The 20,221-nt window shown below is 38.3% G+C and overlaps 1 protein-coding gene across 3 annotated transcripts; it reads right to left on the bottom strand.

Moving 5' to 3' along the window:
• Positions 1 to 5,049: 5,049 nt before the first annotated feature.
• Positions 5,050 to 18,670, bottom strand: PDPN (podoplanin). 3 transcript variants are annotated; one of them, XM_051637602.1, is made up of 6 exons: positions 18,400 to 18,670; positions 8,329 to 8,414; positions 7,617 to 7,749; positions 7,205 to 7,240; positions 6,815 to 6,926; positions 5,050 to 6,220 (listed from the first exon to the last, which is right to left on the bottom strand). In XM_051637602.1, the coding sequence occupies exons 1-6, from the start codon at positions 18,467 to 18,469 to the stop codon at positions 6,214 to 6,216; spliced, it is 444 nt and encodes a 147-aa protein (XP_051493562.1). In that variant the 5' UTR covers positions 18,470 to 18,670; the 3' UTR covers positions 5,050 to 6,213. The 3 variants fall into 3 exon arrangements, with proteins under 3 accessions (XP_051493562.1, XP_051493563.1, XP_051493564.1); XM_051637603.1 differs by having other exon boundaries at positions 6,821 to 6,926; XM_051637604.1 differs by having other exon boundaries at positions 7,617 to 7,710.
• Between the last annotated feature and the right edge of the window lie 1,551 nt (positions 18,671 to 20,221).

Below are 20,221 nucleotides of genomic sequence, written 5' to 3'. Positions count from 1 at the left end.
CACTGCCATCCTACACTGGCAACTTAAAGGCAAGACTGATCAACTGAGTTAAATAATTGACTAGAAGTAAATGAACCTACTTCCTTGTTAAAACACTTCCTCCTTTCCTCTGTAATACTGCAAGAGGAGCCCAGGATTAAGTGGTTCCTTATGCTTGTGCTTGTGGTGTGAGATCCCAGAGGACATTTTAGAACTATGATTCTATGATAACCTGAAGTGTAGGCAAAGAAAAGATCAGACTGATGATGCAGAGCTGCTGTATACCTGACCTTGGACAAATTTTTGGTTTTGAGACTTCTAATCTGACAGAGCAAAACATTTTAAAGAATTTTTTTCCCCTGATGTAGGTTTATCTGAAGACTGATGTAGCTTAACATCTGAAATAGTCCCCACAGGTGGGCTAGTCTGTTGTTTAAGGTCAATCTGTTAATGAAAATTACATTTTAGTGAAAACAGTTCTGCAGTTCTCTACTTGCTCTGCTCTTTCCATTTTCTGCTTTTTTGTGGATGACACTGGTTTTGGACTCTCAAAATCAATCATCCTTGCTTGACTGCTTTCTGGAAACAGAACACAACCTGGAAAATGCATGGAATGTGCAGCACTCCTTGCCTGCTAAGACACTTGCCAACTTAGCATTTACCAGAGTCTCAAAATCTGACTTCTCCATCCTGGAAGAGCCCAACAAACTCCATGATTGAATGGGGATCTTTGTGTTGAAGTCCAACTGTTTGTTGCAGACCAGGGGGAGCTGTGGGTTTGGTCCTGTGCCTAAATCCACAAGGCCTGGACAAAGACACATGGCTAGTGTGATGTTGGGTTTATTTAGGTGTAAATGCCTCTGTGCTGCAGCTGTGAAGAAGTAAAAAGCACTAATTCAAACTTCTCATTATGGCACCCAGCATGAAGTTACATATCCTCTATTACCTTCTGTATTAGCAGTAGTTGCCTAACAAAATTAGATGCTGAGAGCTTCGGTACGATCAATACTTGAGGTTTAAAAAGCTATCTGGAAAAGTTTAGTCTGATATTTCATCTAGTTAAATTGATAATTATAAATAGCTATGCCAATGTCTTTAGGCATGGAGTAGGCCAGTTATGACTTAAGCTTTAAATGACAGTAGTTCAGTAGTATCTACATTAGAAAGCTTCAGATATGGGAGGAGAAATTATTTTTAGATGGAATGGTTTTTCATCAGAGCACACTCCTGACCTGAGGGCTCTTGGTAGATTTAGCAAGTGCTTTTTTCATCTGTATCCTTTGCTGCCATCTTAGATTAAAGAATATTAAGGACTCTGTTACCACAAAAAATGATGGGACATCACTTCCTTTGAGCTGATATGAAGCAGTGACAGGACTAAGGTTTAAAGATTCCTGGGTTGGTGGCTTTTCTTTTACCTGTGCTTATCCTTAGCAAGTCACTTCATTGGTGTATCATACTCTCATGAACTGGAGGTGGTACTGGCCATCCTCATGTGGAAGATAGAGCAGTGTGAGAACTTTACAAGAAGTCTTCATGTGTAGGTTGTACTTACTTATAAATTAAATACGTGGTCAAGATACTTGCCATAGCATACTGCAGATGCTCTTGAAACAGTGAGTTTGTTATTATTTATATTTGATTGCAGTTGCTGCATGTTTTAATTGTTCATTTATAGTTAAATACCATGTTTCAAGTTTATAGGAGTAATTTGAGATCTCCATAATTCTTCTGGTTGATATTTAATTATTGCTATTGTTATTGAAGTCATTCTTCTGACACTTTGTGTTCCTGTAGTGAAAATATTCCTTAGATGAACTTGTGTAAGAATTGCTGTACTCATAGCTAGAAGTATAAATATTGGTGCATTAAAACATTACTTTCATAGCATAGTACTGCTGTATGTCTTCTTCACAGACACAAATACAAGGGGACAACTATGTTTATGATATTTTTTAGTGACATCTGGCATTCTCACAGGAAGCCTGGTGCCTGCTTGTCTGTAGGGAGAGCCACAGTCATGACTCAAAGCCAAGCTGCAAAAGGGAGCATTACTGTTAATAACTATAAAGGAATGAATGTGATCAGGAGGGGGGACTTTAACTTAAAAGCAAGTGTTGATATATTTAATGTTGTTCCCTGTGAATAAAACCCAAACCTGGCCAGCTGGTGAAAGTATGGAGCTGTTGTTTCCTGGTGTGTTCTCATGCATAGGAAGTCTCCTGACCTTGGGCCTTGATTCTGCAAGCACATACACTGATCATTCATTTCAGCTTACAGAAGTATTTGCCCTTGGACAATGTGCTGTTTGACTTCTTGCAAAGTAGCAAAGATCCCATCTTCTGTATAAATTCTACTAAAAACATGTGGCTTGTGTTCAGTCTGCCTTTGAAGCCCTGAACTAGTAATGGGAAGCTAGATCATGTAAGTCAATGAAAGCTCAGTCACAGAACACTGCAGGAGTCTGTGTGTGGAATATAGACCTTGGCGTGCATGTTTAGTCTATATTCTAGAACATTTGTGTTACGAAGTTACAAAAGGGAATTAAATTAATTCTTCGGTAGCATATGAGTAGATAAATATGACAATTTTCATGAAGAAGCCATTGTTTCTTGAGGTTTGTTTGCAGCTGAATTGAATGTTCTGCACTGGAGATTCCTAGGCAGCAGGATGGGATGAATCATCAGAATATTAAATGTATCAGTGTAGCAGCCGTTGCTGTTTCTTCATGTTGACACTATAGTGGAATTCTTCTGATTCTTCAGAGCCCTTGCTTTCTTTATCCATATGCTGAGTGTCTGCACTCCAGCTGATAATCAGAAGGAAATTACTGTCTTCACATTTTTTTGCAGGTTCAGATTTAGTACAGCACAATACTTAACACTGAGTCTTCAGTGCTGGAAGCCCCTCAACTAAATTTCAGTGGAGCGTGGACTATTTGGTTAGGGGTTGATTTTACTTAAGACTAATAAAACTTTCCTTAAACTGAGGGGTGGAATACAAAGGCACAGTTAAGCCCAGAAAAGTTAGACAGTTGGTATATGAAGTTAAAATAGTTCTTAGTGAAGATTCTGGAGTAGGAGCAAAGTAGTTTACTTGAGCAGGATGCAGGCTGTTCTACTAGTGTGCTATACATGATCCAGGAAAACTCCAAACTTCCCCAAAAGGCTGCCTGCTCTAATGCTATGCATTTTTTAAATGGGGTCTTGTTACTTCTGGCTTAACCAGTGTTCAAAACTGACATACAAACAGTTTTCTCATTTTGTGGTATTTGCAAGTTAGCAGCAACTGAGCTGGTGCAGAAGAAACTGGTGACATTTGTGTGGTTGAATAATTCATGATTCCATATGGAATGCATTTGGGCAGACACACAGGGCAGCTTCCACTCCTGACAAGAAATTGTTAAAGCTTGAGTAACAAATAAGTATTCTTTTACATTCCCACAATAAGGAAAAGCTGTAGCCTCCCTGCTTTCACATTACTTTACATTAATTTTTAGCTAACTCATACAAGTCACACAAGCACGTAGAACAGCAATGCATGAAATGTGCTCATAATTCTTTCAAAAAACCAATAGGATGTATGGATACTTAGACACACAATGCCTGAAGGAATCTGGCCCCATTAAGTACTGTAACCCAAAAGTGCCAGGGCTAAGGATGCCAGTTTGAAAAGCTAAACTCTTTCTAGTCAAGACAAATGTCTTCAACTGAACTGGATAATAGGAAATGGGAAGGGTATAAAGGTGTGTGTGAATTGTTTCAGGGATAGGACCTCGTGCTCATCTTCAAGAGACTGCAGACTTGCTTTCTTGAAAGATAACTGATCAAATCTACCAGAACTGCCAGAGTTGACTGGGTAAACTGCATGACTCTGTTATATGAGTAATGCTGCAGAATGCAATGAGTCATTGGTAAAAAATGTACTGACACTTCAGTTAAACAAAGATGCCTTTCAAGAATGAGTTAAATTGAGGTCCCATGGCTGTAATAAAGGCAGTGAAAACTCTACAGCCTACTTTAAGCCCAGTTTTGGGCTTTGGGTTTTGTACTTTAAAATGCCTGACACTAACTTAGCATTCATAAAGAACCGACTTGATAGACACTAGGTTTAAACTTTTTATACATTTTTATAAAATGCATGCATGACTTTGTACAGTGGTATCAATCATTTTTTCCCTTTAGTTTCATGCAGCTTTTGGGTGCAAGCAGAAATAAACCAAATGAGATTATGGTGGAGGTAACACATGAGTATTATTCCATCGTATGACTGTGGACAAATTCTGGGATGCATTTGCTCTGGTATCTGAAGTTGCACTAGATGGAATTGGTACTTAAATCCAAAGATGTGGCAAATCCAAATGTTAGTTGCACCTTGTGTTGGTGCATACATACTCTATGTAATTTCACTCTACATCTAACAACCTTGAATGTGCTTTATCAGAGCAGACTCTCAACACGAGGTATATTTCAGTGTTATTACAAATTGCCTACCTATGTGTACTGCTTGTAATATGATGGGAATAGTTATTCAAGGGGAAATCACTTCTGTGGGAAAAGTGTAGTTGAGAATCTTCCTTTGGTAAGGAAGAGAATGACTGTTCCAGGTTAAGTGTTACTGGGAATATAAACTCAGCAATTTGCAGACGATTATATTCACTGGCAGCAAGCTGCAAACCAAACCTTGTATCCAAATATGCTTTAATTCAGACAAAAGGTCTGAATTCAGCCTTTGGAAAACTAGTTTCTTTTTATAGATAGGACAAAAAAACCCCAAGATCTAGAAATCACAGCAGTTCTCAGCATAGAACACTGAAGATAAAGCTTACTGGTTGACCATCACTGAGTGCCCCATTACATGAGCCTAAGAACTGCATTAAGACTGCTACATTATTTTTTCTCACATGTTTAGTTCTGATGATAGTTTCATTTATCAGTGCCAAATGAGTTGGCTGTAGACACTGCACTGACAAGACCAGTAGCAAAATAAGTGAAGAAAATTGATGGAAGCTTAAAGCATTTTACAAGTTTTAAAGAAAATATAGAACAATGGTAATAAAATAAGACAATGTACAGTATAAATTTTATTTCCAAAGCTTGGATTGATATGATAGTTCATGGCACATGAAAGAAACAGAAAAGCAAATCTAGATAAGTTGACATGTTTAGCAATTATTGACCATTTCACACCAAACACTTAAGTGCCTTAACATTTAGAAACCTTGATGCATTGCAGCCACTTCACATACAAAGCCTTAGCTCTGAGCATTCAGGTGCTGCTGCACTACATGTGCCACAGAAAAGCCACAGATTCCAGAAATGCTTTATGCCTCTAACATTCTCATTTAGTGTTGCACTTGTTATCCAACAAGCCAACTGTACAGGTAGAAAATGAGATGGTTATAGAGGATAAAAAACGGTATATGCTAATTTAAAAGCTTCTACATGTCAGCTGTGAAGTGTGCTGAGTAACTGGTTAAAGTGACCCATCAAAACTGGGTATTTTCCAAGCACCCTTTAATTCAGGATGTATATTTCAATCCCTGCATGTCTCTGCAAGAAGGGAAGACAGGAAATTCCTGGTGCAATAGTCAGCTGAGCAAGCTTTCAGTTGGCAGGTCAGTTCCAGCTGGACCTACCATATTTAGCCACATAACATTAAGTATCAAGAGCAGAAAAATCTGTATTCAATAGTGAAAGATTTGAGCTTCCAGTATCTAGTATTTTCTAAAATTGTAAGTAACTGCTTCTCTCAGAAGCTAATTCTTCCTTTTTGATACATCGTTTGGTAGATAAAACATGCCACAAGCACTTAACCAGCCAAAACCCCTTTAAAGATTTTTTGATATGTTTTTGAAACAAAAGCATAAAATGTAATGCAAAATAATCTATGGTAGCATTTAAAAAATTAAGCTAGCATATATTACCTGCAACTCACATTTCAGATGTAAATCTCATTGCTTCTGTTTTTTTCTTACTGTATAGTCTTTTCTTCTAGTAAACTCTTGGTTAGTAAAAATTTTATGAGATGTTGCATACTCTGTAGGAGTAGGGAGGGAGAAGAGAAAGGAGTCCTTAGGGCTGTGTGGCATCCCCATAGATCTGGAATTCTTTAACCTTATTTTCCATGGATCATTTTCTCACACTGTTACAGGAGTAGTCTTTAGTCTTTATAAAATAAGAAGCACTGGTATTTTCTGGTGTAGAATGGCATGGTTGCTTGTTTCAACTATTTTCAGGGCCTGTAAAAGAAAACACAGACTATATATTGTTGTTTATAGTTACCAAAATGTGTTATGTGATTTTTTTTTTCCCCCTCTCTCCTTTTGTTTCCTGTCACCTCTTTATTTCCCCTCCTAGTTTACTTTGCTCTCTCCTCATACTTGGTGAACAGTATTTGTTAAATGTAGTGTGGCTTTCTACAACTTTGGAGTTTGTAAAGCACTTTAGATTTGCATGGCATCAATGAATCTTGTTGTTACCAAAACAGCTGCCACAAATGTCCAGGGAAATTGTTCACATGTTATCCCGCACTTCCAGAAGGTGGTTCTGTAATACTTCGTAGAGAATTTTGCCTTTGTGCAATAGACCAATCCAAGACCCAGGCACCTAATAGATATAACAACATGCAAATATTTGGCATTTTTTTTCTGAAGCATGTCAGGGGGCTTAAGGTCACCCACATCACACTGGCAGCTCTTGCTGAAGCAGTAGGCACTGTATAATATGAGAACAGGGTATTTTGTCAAAACAAAGCATTAGCAATTTCCCAAGTGCTTCCTGTGACCTTGCTCAGAGGATGATTGTTGGAAAAGCCTGATTAGCAATTTACTTACGAGTACCTGCCTGACATCTTCCTTACAACAGCGATGATTATTCCTACAAGGATTCCAACTGCAACTATGATTCCAATAATTATTCCAACCAGTGCAACTGTTTCCAGACCACCTGAAAGAAGAAACTGGGAATGTTAGCATGTTTCTCATGGAAGCCATTTATAAGAGACTACTGATAGAACTGACAGGGTTCTGCTGCATCCCACTCTAGGGAAAATTTCCTTCTCTTGTGAACTCTGAAGTAGGTTTAGGAGGCAAATCAGGGAGCAGGTCATGGCTCCTCCTGAACCTCTCATTTAAGAATAACATGGGCATAGCTAGTAGCTTCTAGAAGAGAGTCACCTGGCTGTTAGGTTTTCCCTTGTCTTTATAAGCAATTATATTTAATACCTTTTTCAGTTTTCTCTGGTTCTCCATTCAGTCTACCTGTAAAGCCAGAAAGAGAATAATTACTTAATGCTTTGTACAGTTTAGGATCCCAATTTATAATGCTACATCCAAGGAAAACTTCTATCAACTCTTATCACAAAAGTTTGAGGACTGTGTAATAATTTGTTCTTGCAATAGGAAGTGAGCACATGAAAAGCTTGAGAGAAGGCTTTTGTCAGCACACATCTGTTATGAGGCTAGGATGCTGAGTGATTATTAAGGAGTAATTTTAGAAATCTTACTCTTCCCTTTCAGAAGTCAGCAATGCTGCCTTTGAGAGCACCTTAAACTTGGTATTTGAATTTTCCAGTTACTGTTTCAATAGATGGCAGAAGAACTTTGGTATAAAAATAGAAGTGAAAGATTTTTTTACCATCAACATTTTCTGTGTTAGCTTCATAACCAGTAGAATTATCACTGACATCGAGTGGGTCAAATGCACTTTCTGTGGTCATCAGTTGTCCAAACTGCAAGAGATTTGTTACATTTTGTAGTCTTGTGGGCAACTACAAGAATTGAGGAGGAAAAAAGAGGGAAAAGAAAACCTCAGTACATTCAGTCTGTGTAGAAAATAAGCATTTAAATTTCTTGGTCTGTCAGGTGCCCTGTGGATGCTTTTTTAGCTGTCACCTGTCATCTTTGACTTGTGTCCAATGCCCAAAAAAACCCAAAGCAAGCTGATTTGTCTTCCCAGCTAGAGGCTTGGATGACCTCTTAGTAGGACTACAAAAGGTGTAGAGGGGACTGCAGAATATTGCACACCTGCTTTCTTCATTTTTTACATTACCCTGTTGATTTGGTTTCATTGAAGCTAATGGAGAGAGACTGACTTAGGAGGCTAATGGCAATGAACAAGCAGGTTCTGAATGCTTTTTGTAGCACAGAAAAACTCAAAGTTCTCAACTTTGTCACCTTCAACCTGATTGCTTGGATACCAAAAGCATTGTCATTAGATTGGTTTTATATTTAGAATTCAAGTTTATTCTTTATCATTTTTTGATGATCATTTAGAGTAAACCAGAGAAAATACTAGGAATATGAAATCAGGGTAACCTGAAGGAACCTTTACTTAAAATGTTACTCACCAGAGTTGGTAATTCCTCAAATTCTGTGTAATTTTTTTCTCTGAAATCAATTGTTGCACTTTCTTCTCCTTCTAGAACTGAGCTTGCTGAATAAAATTTTAGAAAATTAATTAGGATTTTACTCAGTAGTCACATGTCCTGGCTACTTTGATATCTAAATATTATTAAACATGAGATCTATGTAGTTTTAAATCTCCCTTCCCTTGCATGCTTACCTTTGCTAAAGTTTTTGGGCTAACTTTGAATTCTGCTATTCTCTTGTACAAGGTTGCAGGACAAAGAGCTTAAGCACATATCACTTAACCCTAGCACAACCTTGAAACCTTAGTTACTAAGTGCTTTGTCAAAGAAGAGATTGTGCCCACCCTGCTCTCGGTGGATGCAGCTACTCTAAATTTCAAGTTTAACATCAGCTTATGTATTTGAATAAATTAATTCAAGCATCTTCTGCTTTCTAAAATAGCAAAAGCTTTCCCCATCTTTCAGTTCAGTCCCAGCTTCAACCTTTATGTTTAGAATTATCATTAAGGTATAGTTTAGAAAATATTCCTACATAAATCTATTCAGAGATTACTTTGAAGTTGCAAACTTTACTTTCCATAATTTCATTTTTTTCAGGTAACGCTGTCAGGTCTCCCTTTTTGTTTATAGATCTATATAAGTCATCTGTGTTCTTTGGTATAACAGACATTTAAATTGTGGCCCAAAATGATTTTTCTTTAAAATATGATCAAACATCATCAGTAGGAAAAACGAGATGGAACAAGGTAGGACATGAAAGGTATGGATATGTGAAGCTAACTGGCAGTATCAATACAATTTTGAAAACATAGGTATAATTTTACTATGCTGATTCATAAAACTATGACCATACACAGTGTGATGTTAATGTGGAGTGATTTCTCTTGGGAGTTTCTAATTCACCATGATTATAAAGGTAGGTGAGGCTGCTCATTATGTTATTGCCTGGGGCATAAGAGTTCTGCAAATTCTAGATACCAGCATTTAAATAAAGAGCTAATAATAGACATTGTCCTGAGCAGAAACTTCAGAAATTTTCTGGATTTAAATTTTGCATCTATCTTCTATTTATTTCAGTAAACATAACAAATGTTAGTCCAAGCATTTTCAAATCCAGTTAATATTTTTTTTTTTCAGCATAATACTGAGTTATTGCTAGGAAATATTGCAATGATAGCTGAAGGTGATGTGAGTTATAGCAGTGCTCAGTGTCTTCAAAAAGCAGGGGTTTTAAGGGGGGTTGGAGAAAGCTCTGTCTGCTCACACATCATTTGCCTCTGATGTATGTCAGGTAACAACTGTCAGCTGCTAATATATTAACTATGAACAGAGGGTACCTAATCCTTCTCTCCTTTGCAATGTAGTTTGATATCCCTGTAATTTGGTAGGTTGTGGGCCTAACATAGTGGCTAGTTAAGACAGCCAGTCTCCCCAAAATCACATTATAGTCCATGGAAAGACTAGAACAGGGCAGGGTAAATAATATTTCTAAGTTAGGTGGTAAAAATAATCTTTTTGGTAATTTTAGATTGAAATAACCCAGGTGAGCAGCCTCAAAAATTTTCTGCTGCTATAAAATAAAGGGGGCTTGACTTTTAAGTGTGTGATTGAGCCACCTTCTAAATATCAGGGCATTTTAAGATATGGCACTACTTTATAATACTTTTTTTTGCTTATGAAGCAATGTCTTTCAAGTACAATATTGGGATTATGCCAGTTAATGTTGAGTGTAAAGAAAGAAATAGCAGTAAAGCTCAACAACAGGGATTGTGTATGGATCAGTTTACCTTGAAACCTCAGTTGGAACTGAAAAAAGTCCTTTATTCACTAGTTGCAAAATTTGCACAGAAGGAGAAAATCAATTACCAGAGGAAAAAACCCCAAGTAGAAAGTGAAATGAGTTTTGTATGTTAACAACAAGCAGCTTATTCAGAGAAGCTCTTGGCATGGCAGTAGCTTTCAGCCCTGAAGAATTATCTGATAGTGAAGGCAGGAAAGGAACGAGTGTCACAGAACAAAGGTGTAGAGAATGAGTGAAAGCCACAAAGAAACATGAAATTTCTCTTTGTGTGATTAAGATATTGCAGATTCTTGGCAACAAGCAACATGTAGAAAATCTATTTTGGTGCATTTGCCCTCTGTGTACAGTGACTGGCAAAAGGAGGTGGCCCAGATTCATCTTGCCTAATTTTAGGTTCTTAATAAAGGTGCTTAAATAAGGTGTCTGCTTGCCCTTATCTTTTTATAGTCTTTAGAGAATGATAAACAGTTCTAGAAGGTAATTTGGCTCACCTGAGATTTGGGTCATCTTTGGTAGTGCTGCCTTTCCTTAACTGTAAAGGGAACCTGGATAGCTCTGCTATTAGCTCCTAAAGCTCACAGGTTGAACTGATTTCTGTCAATGTGAAGATCTTGTCCTAGCCCTGTCCAATCTGCATAATAGTGCATTCAAGCTGAGGTTCTGTATTTGCTGGAGAATAGACCCTGGACTGTGTTTCCAGTGTAGTTTTTCTGGACAGTCACTGAGCTGAGAGGTAGTTAAACAGGCACTACTGAACTATTGCCAAAAGGAAGACTGGGAGGTGACTTGCTATGAGTGCATTGCTTTTGTGGGAAGGAATATTTGATACTAGACAAATCTGTCAGAGTCATAATAAAGTTTAAAAATTAAATTGAGAGTAACTATTGGACTCAGTCTTTCCCTATACCCAGTACAGGGCTTATGTACCACTGACATCAAAGAGAATGTAAATTAATGTAAGGGTGTGTGTGCTTTAGTCATCTGTTGATTTCATCTGATCTGGGCCAAATGGAGCATGAGCCATCGGGTTAAGCAGTGCTTCTGCGTATGTTCTAAATATTATCTTAGAGGAGGTTGTAAATAAAAGCAGTGCCTCTCAGTGCTGTGATTGTCTCCAGCTAGTACTGTGGCCTCTTCTGTTTGCATCTATACATTGCTGCAGATGTGAATTAATGATTGCATCTCTTTCTGCCCAAGTTCCAGCTGGGTGTGTTTCAAGTTCAAAGTCCCCAGCTGCTATCAGGCTGCAACTTCGCACACCAGGAGAAAATGTGATGTCTTTAAAAGTTGAATACTGCTGTGAAAACATCCCATGGTTAAGCATCCCATGACCCACTTAGGGGAAGATGAGCTCACTACTCATTGTTATGCACGGAGTGACAGTTTACTAGAAAAACCTCTTAAGGTTGCTTTCAAAGCACAGTGGTTGTGTTGGAAAGGAGAGTGAGTTGTAAAACTGTTGTTCATTAGCATTTCTTTCAGGTATCTCCAAACCCCACAAAGATACTTTAGAAGATGAAAAACGCTGTTGGGTCTTGTTTCTTTCCCAGCAGTCCGAATAAGCCCAGACACTAGTGAGCAAAAGCAGTTGTAAGCTTGTATTTTAACTTAGTCCTTGAAACAGGAAGCCCTCGAGATAGAATGAGTTTCCATCTCTGATAAGAGACCAGTAGGTCCCTTTAGTGAGAGCTGAAATAATCTTTATTGCCCATTGTCCCTCTACTCCTATTTAAAAAAAAAAAAAAAGCAGCTTCAAGTTAGTTATAACAGCTAAAAAGTTAACTATCAGGAAAACTGTGAACCAAAAGATTTTATCTTAAAATGCAAGTTTATTTTTATCTGTATCTTATCAAAATCATGTTTTATCCTATCGAGCTGTGCTAGATGGGTGCTTTGTGAAATGCTTCTCTAGGAAAGCAAGGGACAGAATTGAGTGGGACTGGTCACTTGGGAGACATCACTCTTCTGTGAGATATTACTGAGCTACCTATCTAGAGTTGACTGTTTTCAATATGTGCTTCCTGAACTCAGTGGTATTGTGTGAAGGACTGTATATCTGTTATCCTGTTTTGGCCATATTTTACTCAGCATTCATGTCCTGTTTCAGGAATTCCCTTTCTGAGGAAGCATTCTTCACTCACAAACCTTAATTTAATTGTGAGCAAAGTGAGTCCTAAAGCCAGTATCGTGTTACTAGAATCTTGTTCAGTTGTAGTTCAGTGAAAACTTTTATTCCTGGTGGTAGAAGCTTCACCAAAAATTGTAACTTGATAAGGTATTTGCCTATCATATTTCAGCAGCAGCTCTGTAGTTTTCAAATATAATTTTGTCTACAATTTCAAATACAATTATTTGGCTTCATCCTCAATGAGATGGGTGCCACCGGTCCAAAATGTACCTTATGAAGTTATTTTTCTCTGAAAGCAGTTTTACATTATTTTTGTATAATTGCCTAAGCATTTTTGGGTATTTGGAAGGAGCATATAGGTGTAGTCTTTTTTGAAGTGAAATGGTTCGACGCTGCGAAATCCAGGCTACACAGTCTTACAGGCTTTGAAAATTTGAGGTTTTGAAGAATATAATGTAGATTCTGGGTTTTGAACCCTTGGGCAGGTAAATTTTTCAAGATTTTAGAAAGGCAAGGAAGTTTCCTAATGAGAACTGATTCTCATGGGTACCTGTGGCTCCTGCAAAATCCATGACATCTGCAGCATCCTTAGCCTGTGTGGGGCGACAGCATTGCTATTTGTTAATTCTTTATTGAAGTTGGAGTGATGTATCATGCCATAACAAAGAAATACCCTGGCACATGTTTGTGTCTAGACTTTGTTGATCAGGAGGAAGTATGTTCTGTCTGTCTAAATCCTGAAGTGCTCACTGCAGTTTTTTTAGACAAAGCCTGACAGCTTTGTTTTATGTAATGGAGGAGGCTGGATGACAAAATACCATGAACTTTGGAAAGTATCTGCCAGTTGAAAAATGATGATGCACAAGGAAAGATTTAGCTCAGCCTTATTTAGAGCATGACTGACTTTGTGCAGGTATTCCATGGAGCTCACCATGAGAATGTTTCACTGGATTGTCAGAAACATTTCCTTTGGTCACCACACCCTACTACAGATGGTTTCTCTTGCTGTGGCTGGCTAAGCTGAAGAAACAAAGCCAGTATTTAAATCTGCAGTGCCAAGTGGCAGAGAATCACTTGGCTGCTTCTGAAGTAAATCACATGTCTTCTGAATGTTATGGTGTTCTGCACTGCCCTTACATAGGATACCCACAGAAAAGCAAAACAAAATATATTCTCACTAGGCAGATATATAGCTGGGCCTTGAAGAGCAGTTATTTTTCTGTGTATGACCCACAACCACAGTTATGAAACAAAGCCACAAGAGGAAAAGGTGGTAACTTTATTAAGCTTTCTCTTCTGCATAATAAAACTGTCCACAGAGCTGTGGGTATTAAGAAGGAAGTATTAAACTCCATTACAGGATATTCCTTTAAAATATTCCTTGCAGAACTAGAGATGAGTCTTCTAAGGTTTATATTTTAAATTTGCTGTTTCAATATCCGATTTCTTGTCTGGTAAATACACTGTCCTCAGAGTTGCTGTCCCATAAATGTGGGATAAAACCACTTATATTTGCAGCCCCATGACCCTATGGCAACTGTTTCAGTCTGTCCAGGAATTTCTTTGTCTGCCCTGAGCAGTAACTGCTTTACTGGAACTGTGAAGGTGTAAGTCTTTTCCATCATTCTGTAAGTGGCACCTAAAACTGCAGCAATACAGTACTGTGCTTATCACTCCATGGCTGACAAGGAATGAGTGTTGGAGCTAAGACAGGAGAAAAATACAAGATTTCATCCAATGGATCAGCAAGTTTTCTGGGATGTGCAGCAGAAAGACGATCTGTGTACAGACGGGATATGTGAACGCAGACAAAAAGAATTAAGAAATGACCTCTAATACAGTAATAAACTAATCTTTTCCCTGAATCACTTCCTTCCCAAAACTTGGCAGCTGTAGTAATGTGCCCTTTCACAGCTGCCTTGATGAAGGTTACTAACCCCTTGTATCTGCCAGGGGAATGGTTTGTGTGTTCATTTCTGAACTAATATCTTTGAAATCTTGCTAACACTGTCACTGGAAACTGGTTAGGCTTTAATTCTGTTTAATTTTGTTCACAGTGATTTTTGGCTTGCTGCTTTATATTGCCACCCAGCAAACCAGATCCATTCAAATGTTTAGTGTGACCTTCATACTAACTAATAACATACTAGCTAATGTTTGGATGGGTTTCATGCCCATAAAAATGTTAACATGCATTTGGAATTGAGTGTGTCCCCTTTACAGATTTAGCAGCAGTTCATGGTCTCTTAGGAGGGATTAAGTATGTGTTTGCCTGAAATGCTGTACACAGTGGAATTGTGCACTCACAAGGGGTTATTCTGATGCAGTTTATACTGGATGTTGTAGTGTTTGTGATCAACAAATACAAAGATGGAAAAACATGAGGAAGTCATAAAGCAACATGAGAATGTGCACAGCATCAGTTTGTCTCCTCTGAGAGTCTTTGGCCAGGCTTCTGAGATGGCGTGTTGGAAATCAGAAGTAAGTTTGTTTTATTTATCTTATTTGCTTCTCTTTAGAACATCCCAAAATACCTATACTCCCAGTTCTGTATCTTTGTCTGAAATGCTGTGTAGGCAGCTGTGCACCACACAGCAATGTGAGCTTTGCTGCAGCATTATTTCAAATGGAGGGAGGCTATGGTGTGTGTGTGTGCACAAAGGAATCAGAGGAGGCCCCTGGAGAGGCTGCCTGTTTGCAGCATGGATCTGGGATGCAGTGAATGGACCTGGCAGCCTGTAATCCCTGGCTGCATCCAGACAAAAAGCAAACAAACCAACAAAACAAACATGCGACTGAGAGAAACCGTTTGCTAGAGCTGGGCAAACAGTTATTTCTGTGGCACACATGTATGTGTGGCTTGCCTCAAATGACATGAGGAGGAACCACTGCATGCTTCTATCAGAGCCCAGCAGCCTGCATGCATCTGTACTATTCTTTATTATCTATTAAAATGCTCTTTGATATCTCTAGGTTCTCAGCTGCTCATTTTTGTAGATTATTTAGAAATACTAAATCTGGGGTAAATGCATGGGTTCTGTGGAAGCCCTTGAATTACAGCAGCTGAAAATCTGGCATCTCTAGTTTGTTTTCACTGTGCACCCTGAGTTGATGAAAGGTTCACTTGTGAGCTTTTGAATATCATTATTTCCTTTGCTTGTAAAGCTACATAGGTTAAAACCTAACTTTTGCAATACAGATGGGCAAGCCTCTGCTTTCCCTATGAAGAGAAAGCAAAATTTGTTTTTTGATGGTCAAGTCATTCAGTGAGATTGGGACAGTCTGGACAGCTGGGCAAAGATGATGGCAGCCAGACACAGATTAAAAGATTATCCTGTTTATTTGCAAAAAATTGGCTCCCTTTTGGAGTCACATGTGACTGCTTATTTTCTTTACTAACAGCAGCTATAGAACTTGATTTTTTCAGAATAGTTTAGAGCTGCCTGACTTTGGTTTGTTTTGCCACTGAACTGCAAGAGAGTTTGTGCAAATCAAGATACTTAAATATCTTTTATTGTAATTTTGTCAATTCTGGTTTTATTATTTTGAAAAATATAGAAAACTTTGTAGTCTTTTGTGGTAGGCAGTAAACTTCACTTTCCTTTCATAACATATCAACACTTCACCTAAATTGACACCATGTGTTTACTTTCAGTCCAAAACAAATGTGAAGTAACATGACCTAGCATAAACCTGTTTAATTTTGAGACTTTCATAAGGAGTTATAATCTAGTATTTGCCTCTGGGTAAGATCAAGAACGTGAACAGTTGACACAGCTTAAGTGACATGTGATAACTTGTTTAATAATCATGTTCATTTTTGTTCATGTTATGTGACAGCCCAAAGAGTAATCTCCATCTTTGCAATGACGTTTGCACCATGGGAAAGGTTTCAAATTAAATTGTTTCCTCTGTAAACCACGCATTTGAATGCTTGTGCTTTAACTGTTTATTGTTGTGCCCAGAAAAAATATAAATCAACTTCCATTTCAACTCATTTGGTCTGATCCTGAAGATTTGACTGAGTTTTTATAGGCTGAACAGGATCACAAAAGGCAAAAAATCTGCTAATCATGCAATAGGAAATGCTTTAGTCTAAGAGTTCATATAGTATAATGCTCAGGACTGTCCTTGGCTGTAAGAAAGACATACTTGGCTGTTTCAGTCAGGATTTAAATCATGAATGGATAACACAGAGCATGTGTGAATGTGCTTTAAGTAGACAGTGATGTAAGATCTGTCACTAGGTTTTCTTCCTGTATTTTTGTTAATTTCTGCCATTAATTTTATGTGGAAGCTTACAGAAGAGTGAAGTGAATTAGTTAATTTTCCATCTTCACTGTCAGGGCAGTCACGGACTGCTGAAGGTGGCACTGTCTTTTTAAGTCTCTTCTAACTTCTAATTGCTGATGGAATCAGTAAGCAGCAGTGATACACATGCTAAATATTCAGGATCTGCTCATTTTGTATCTGGAGTCTATTTTCCTGGCATATCCTTTGGAAGTCATCCTAAATGACTGCATGTGAAGAAAGTCTTAAAACCTGAACAGCCTTAAATACTGTAAAACATGCTCTGGATCCAATGGTGGAGTTCAGAGCAGACTATACTGATAATAAAACAGAGGTAGAGTCTTGCAAGCAGGAAATATTTCAGCATTTTTCTGGCTAATAGGGTTTCAACCTGATTGTTGCAGGGCTCCTTGTGAGTTGACAGATTTCCCCCCAAAGCCTTAAGATGAAAGACCCTTTATTTTCCTGTGATTCTAGTATCTTAGAAACTGCTTAAGGTATTTCTATAAAACTGTGGTGGTTTTTTCCTAACTTTTAATGGCTTTAAAGTTTAGTACTTTAAATATTGATGCTTTTTAAGGGTAAATTAGCTGGGTAAACTGTAAGTGCTTATCAGAGCCTGGAAAGCAGTATTTGGGAGTTGCCTAGTATCTGTTGATTTTGGATATTCTACAAAATTTTGAAGTATAATTCCAACCTGTCTCAGGAATTCCCACTAGAAGTTTCAACATCCACACATACAGTATCTTGATATAGCTCCATTATTTGCAGCAGAATCATAGAATGCCAGGTTGGAAGGGTCCTCAAGGATCACCTGGCCCAACCTTTTTAGGTAATATAGTTTGAGAATCATACTGATTGTCACCAGGCAAAAAATCGGGCCATATGGTTCAGTCAGGGTCCCCAGATTCAAGTCAGGCAAATAGATTGATGCTTTGGAAGACCAGAGGGTTGAATTTCAGGTTGTCTTCAGAGCATTGGTACTTGCAGCATGTTCTGTAGCAAGAGTAGCTGCATTTCACCACTGCAGATGTACTTTGTGCATCCATCATACGTCAGGCACTTTGCCTGGTGGCCAATTCATTCATTGAGTCAAATACTACACAGAAAGTCTGAATTTGGGCATAATATCCCTGAAATCGAGTACTGCTCAGGGTAATTCAGATTCACTGTTGATAAATCAGTCTTCTTTGGTGGTAAAAAGATTTTAAACATCTGTTTTACCTAAAAGGATATCTCGTATTTTTCTTATAAAAGTCAAAAGAAATAGATTGATAAATGCACTTTTCTGAATAGATACATAATGCTTTCTAAATTAGTTTTAGGTAATAGTTCTTCCTGTATTAGTTTCCCTCACTTGCATACGTTGCTTAGGCTAAGTTAGTATTAGCAAAAAATAGGGCTCAAATTCTAAGCTGTTGTAATGACTGTAATTACAAGAGCTAAATTATTGAATGGTAAGATTTAAAAGTTAGTTTCATGGAGAGTTTCACCACTTAAATGCCAGTTACAACTAAATGATTGCTTGCAGTCTCCTGTGCATCTATTGCAGTGAAAATGAAGACATTTCCAAGGGCTGTTGATGTAATTCCTTCCCTGCTTGGACTGTTCTTCCCTTACACAGACACACAGAAAAGTCTTTTCTAATGGAGTGTAACTCAGCCCATCTGAATTTTTTGTTTCTTTCCTGATTATAAGTGCTTATTAATAGCTTAAGAACTCAGAAGAAAGTTTTTTAAAGAGGACAGAGCAACTACATTGCCTGTTAGTAAGCAAACAAACTGTTAAATTACAGGAAGTGACTGGAAATAACTTCAACCAAAGTTCTTACCTTCTTCAGCAAGTGCTATGAAAGGCATGCTCCCTAGAACGAAGATGAAGAGTTGAACTTTAACAAACATCTTTGATCTTCTTGAAGAACAGCTTCCCAATCCTGAGATGAGATGGGTTCAAATTCTGATTAATTTCTTTGAGAGGCAGCGGAGAATTGAGATCAGAAAAAGAAATCCCTGTGACAAATACTTTGGTATTCCAAATATTCCTTTAACTGCTGCAGGCTGAAGGGGGAAGGTTTCCACAGATAACTGTACAGCTAAAGAAAACGGAGTGGAGTCAGCATTATTTCCTTTAGCCAAGGGGTGGGAGCATGCCTTAGGTGGTCCTCAAAGAAGAGCCAGGCCCGCCCTCTGCACTCTGTTTGGTCAGTAGTAAAAGTATGATCTCAGCCCAGGTTTAAAGTTACAGGAGCTGTTGTGGCTTCCAGAAGACTTTTATTTAGCAAAGGGGAAGAATATTAGGCAGAGTGAGGTGTTGAGGGAGTTCCCTCCCTTCTGTAAACTGCCCTTAAAAATATTTAAGGAACAACACTAAGGACATTTTTCCTGTTATTTCCAGCAGTGAACTGATGTGTTTTTAAGTGAGCCCCCATGTTTATCTGAGCAAGTGTGGTAGTCAATGTGCTTTTAGGGACACTGAAATAGTTTTAGGACAGCTTATTTAATTCTGCAGTAAATACTGTCTGAATTTTTCCTGCATGTCTGTCTCCCAGCTTGTGTCCTCAGGTGACATCCTAGCTGTACTCCAGCATTTATCTCTGCCCACAGGCTTGCTGGGCTCCTTGTGCTAATATCACCCTACAGAGAGAGGATTTTTTGGATTCAGGTATTAGTAGTGCAGCTGTATAATAGGCTGTTCAAGACCAGTTGCTTTTTTCTTGTATGTGTCCCTGCACATCAGCATTGTGTGGCAAGTGTGCAAGACTGGGTTAGCACTCTGCCACCTTCTGCAGCAGATCCTCTCAAGTAATGGTTGTTGAACAGGGGCTGGAGCTGAAGCAGGACTTGGGGAGCAATTATTTATATTAATCTTTTCTGAATCTTCCCTTGTCTTGGGCAAGCAGTAATCTGCTCATTTACATCTGTTTAGGAATGTGGTGAGTTTTAATCAGTGCTCACATGTGAACTAAGTATGCCAGTGTGCCACACAGCTGAGTGAAGGAAGTATGAGACCTTCTTCCTCAGCTTCTGTACCTTGAAGTCCTGCAGTGCTAGGACTTCAGATTGAAGCACAGCAGCAGAAGCATAGATTTTTTTTTTCCTATCTGCTGGCAGTTGTGGAGGAGGTAGCCTCTGTAGAAGAGTGGGACAGACTTGTGGGAGAGGTTTTATCTTTGGTTTAAAAAAAAAAAAAGCCAAATGTGGCTAGGGTGTTTTGCTCACTGAATATGATTCAGAGCCCTCATTAAGACCCCACAACCCTGTTATAAAGAAGCAAAGCAAGTCCAAGTGTAAGCAGTAATATTGTGTTGTAAAGAAGGCTGCAGATGAGAAGTGCAACACTTCCCACAGGGCTTTACTTTTGATAGTGATACATGCCAAAGGAATTTGTTAGTTATAGATATAAATTCTGGTGCTGTAATTGTGGGGTTTGTATTAAAGATCACGAGGAGAGTAGGATGAAAACAGTCAAAACTAATGCAAAGAAACAACATGCAACACTGGTTTATTGTCTTTAGAATATGAGTACAGTAAATATTCCTGTATACTAACTTTGAGAATATCTTGTATCTAAAAATCTGGGATTAGTTATTCCTCAAAAGTGCTGCTTCAAATTTACTTAGAAGAATGTTTGCTTATTGGGAAATATCACTTGTG

The sequence above is a fragment of the Apus apus genome, chromosome 20 (assembly GCF_020740795.1).
Source record: "Apus apus isolate bApuApu2 chromosome 20, bApuApu2.pri.cur, whole genome shotgun sequence".
Lineage (NCBI taxonomy): Eukaryota > Metazoa > Chordata > Aves > Apodiformes > Apodidae > Apus > Apus apus.
The sequence above is the reverse complement of the archived record's forward strand: the minus strand, read 5'-3'. Positions and strand labels throughout refer to the sequence as shown.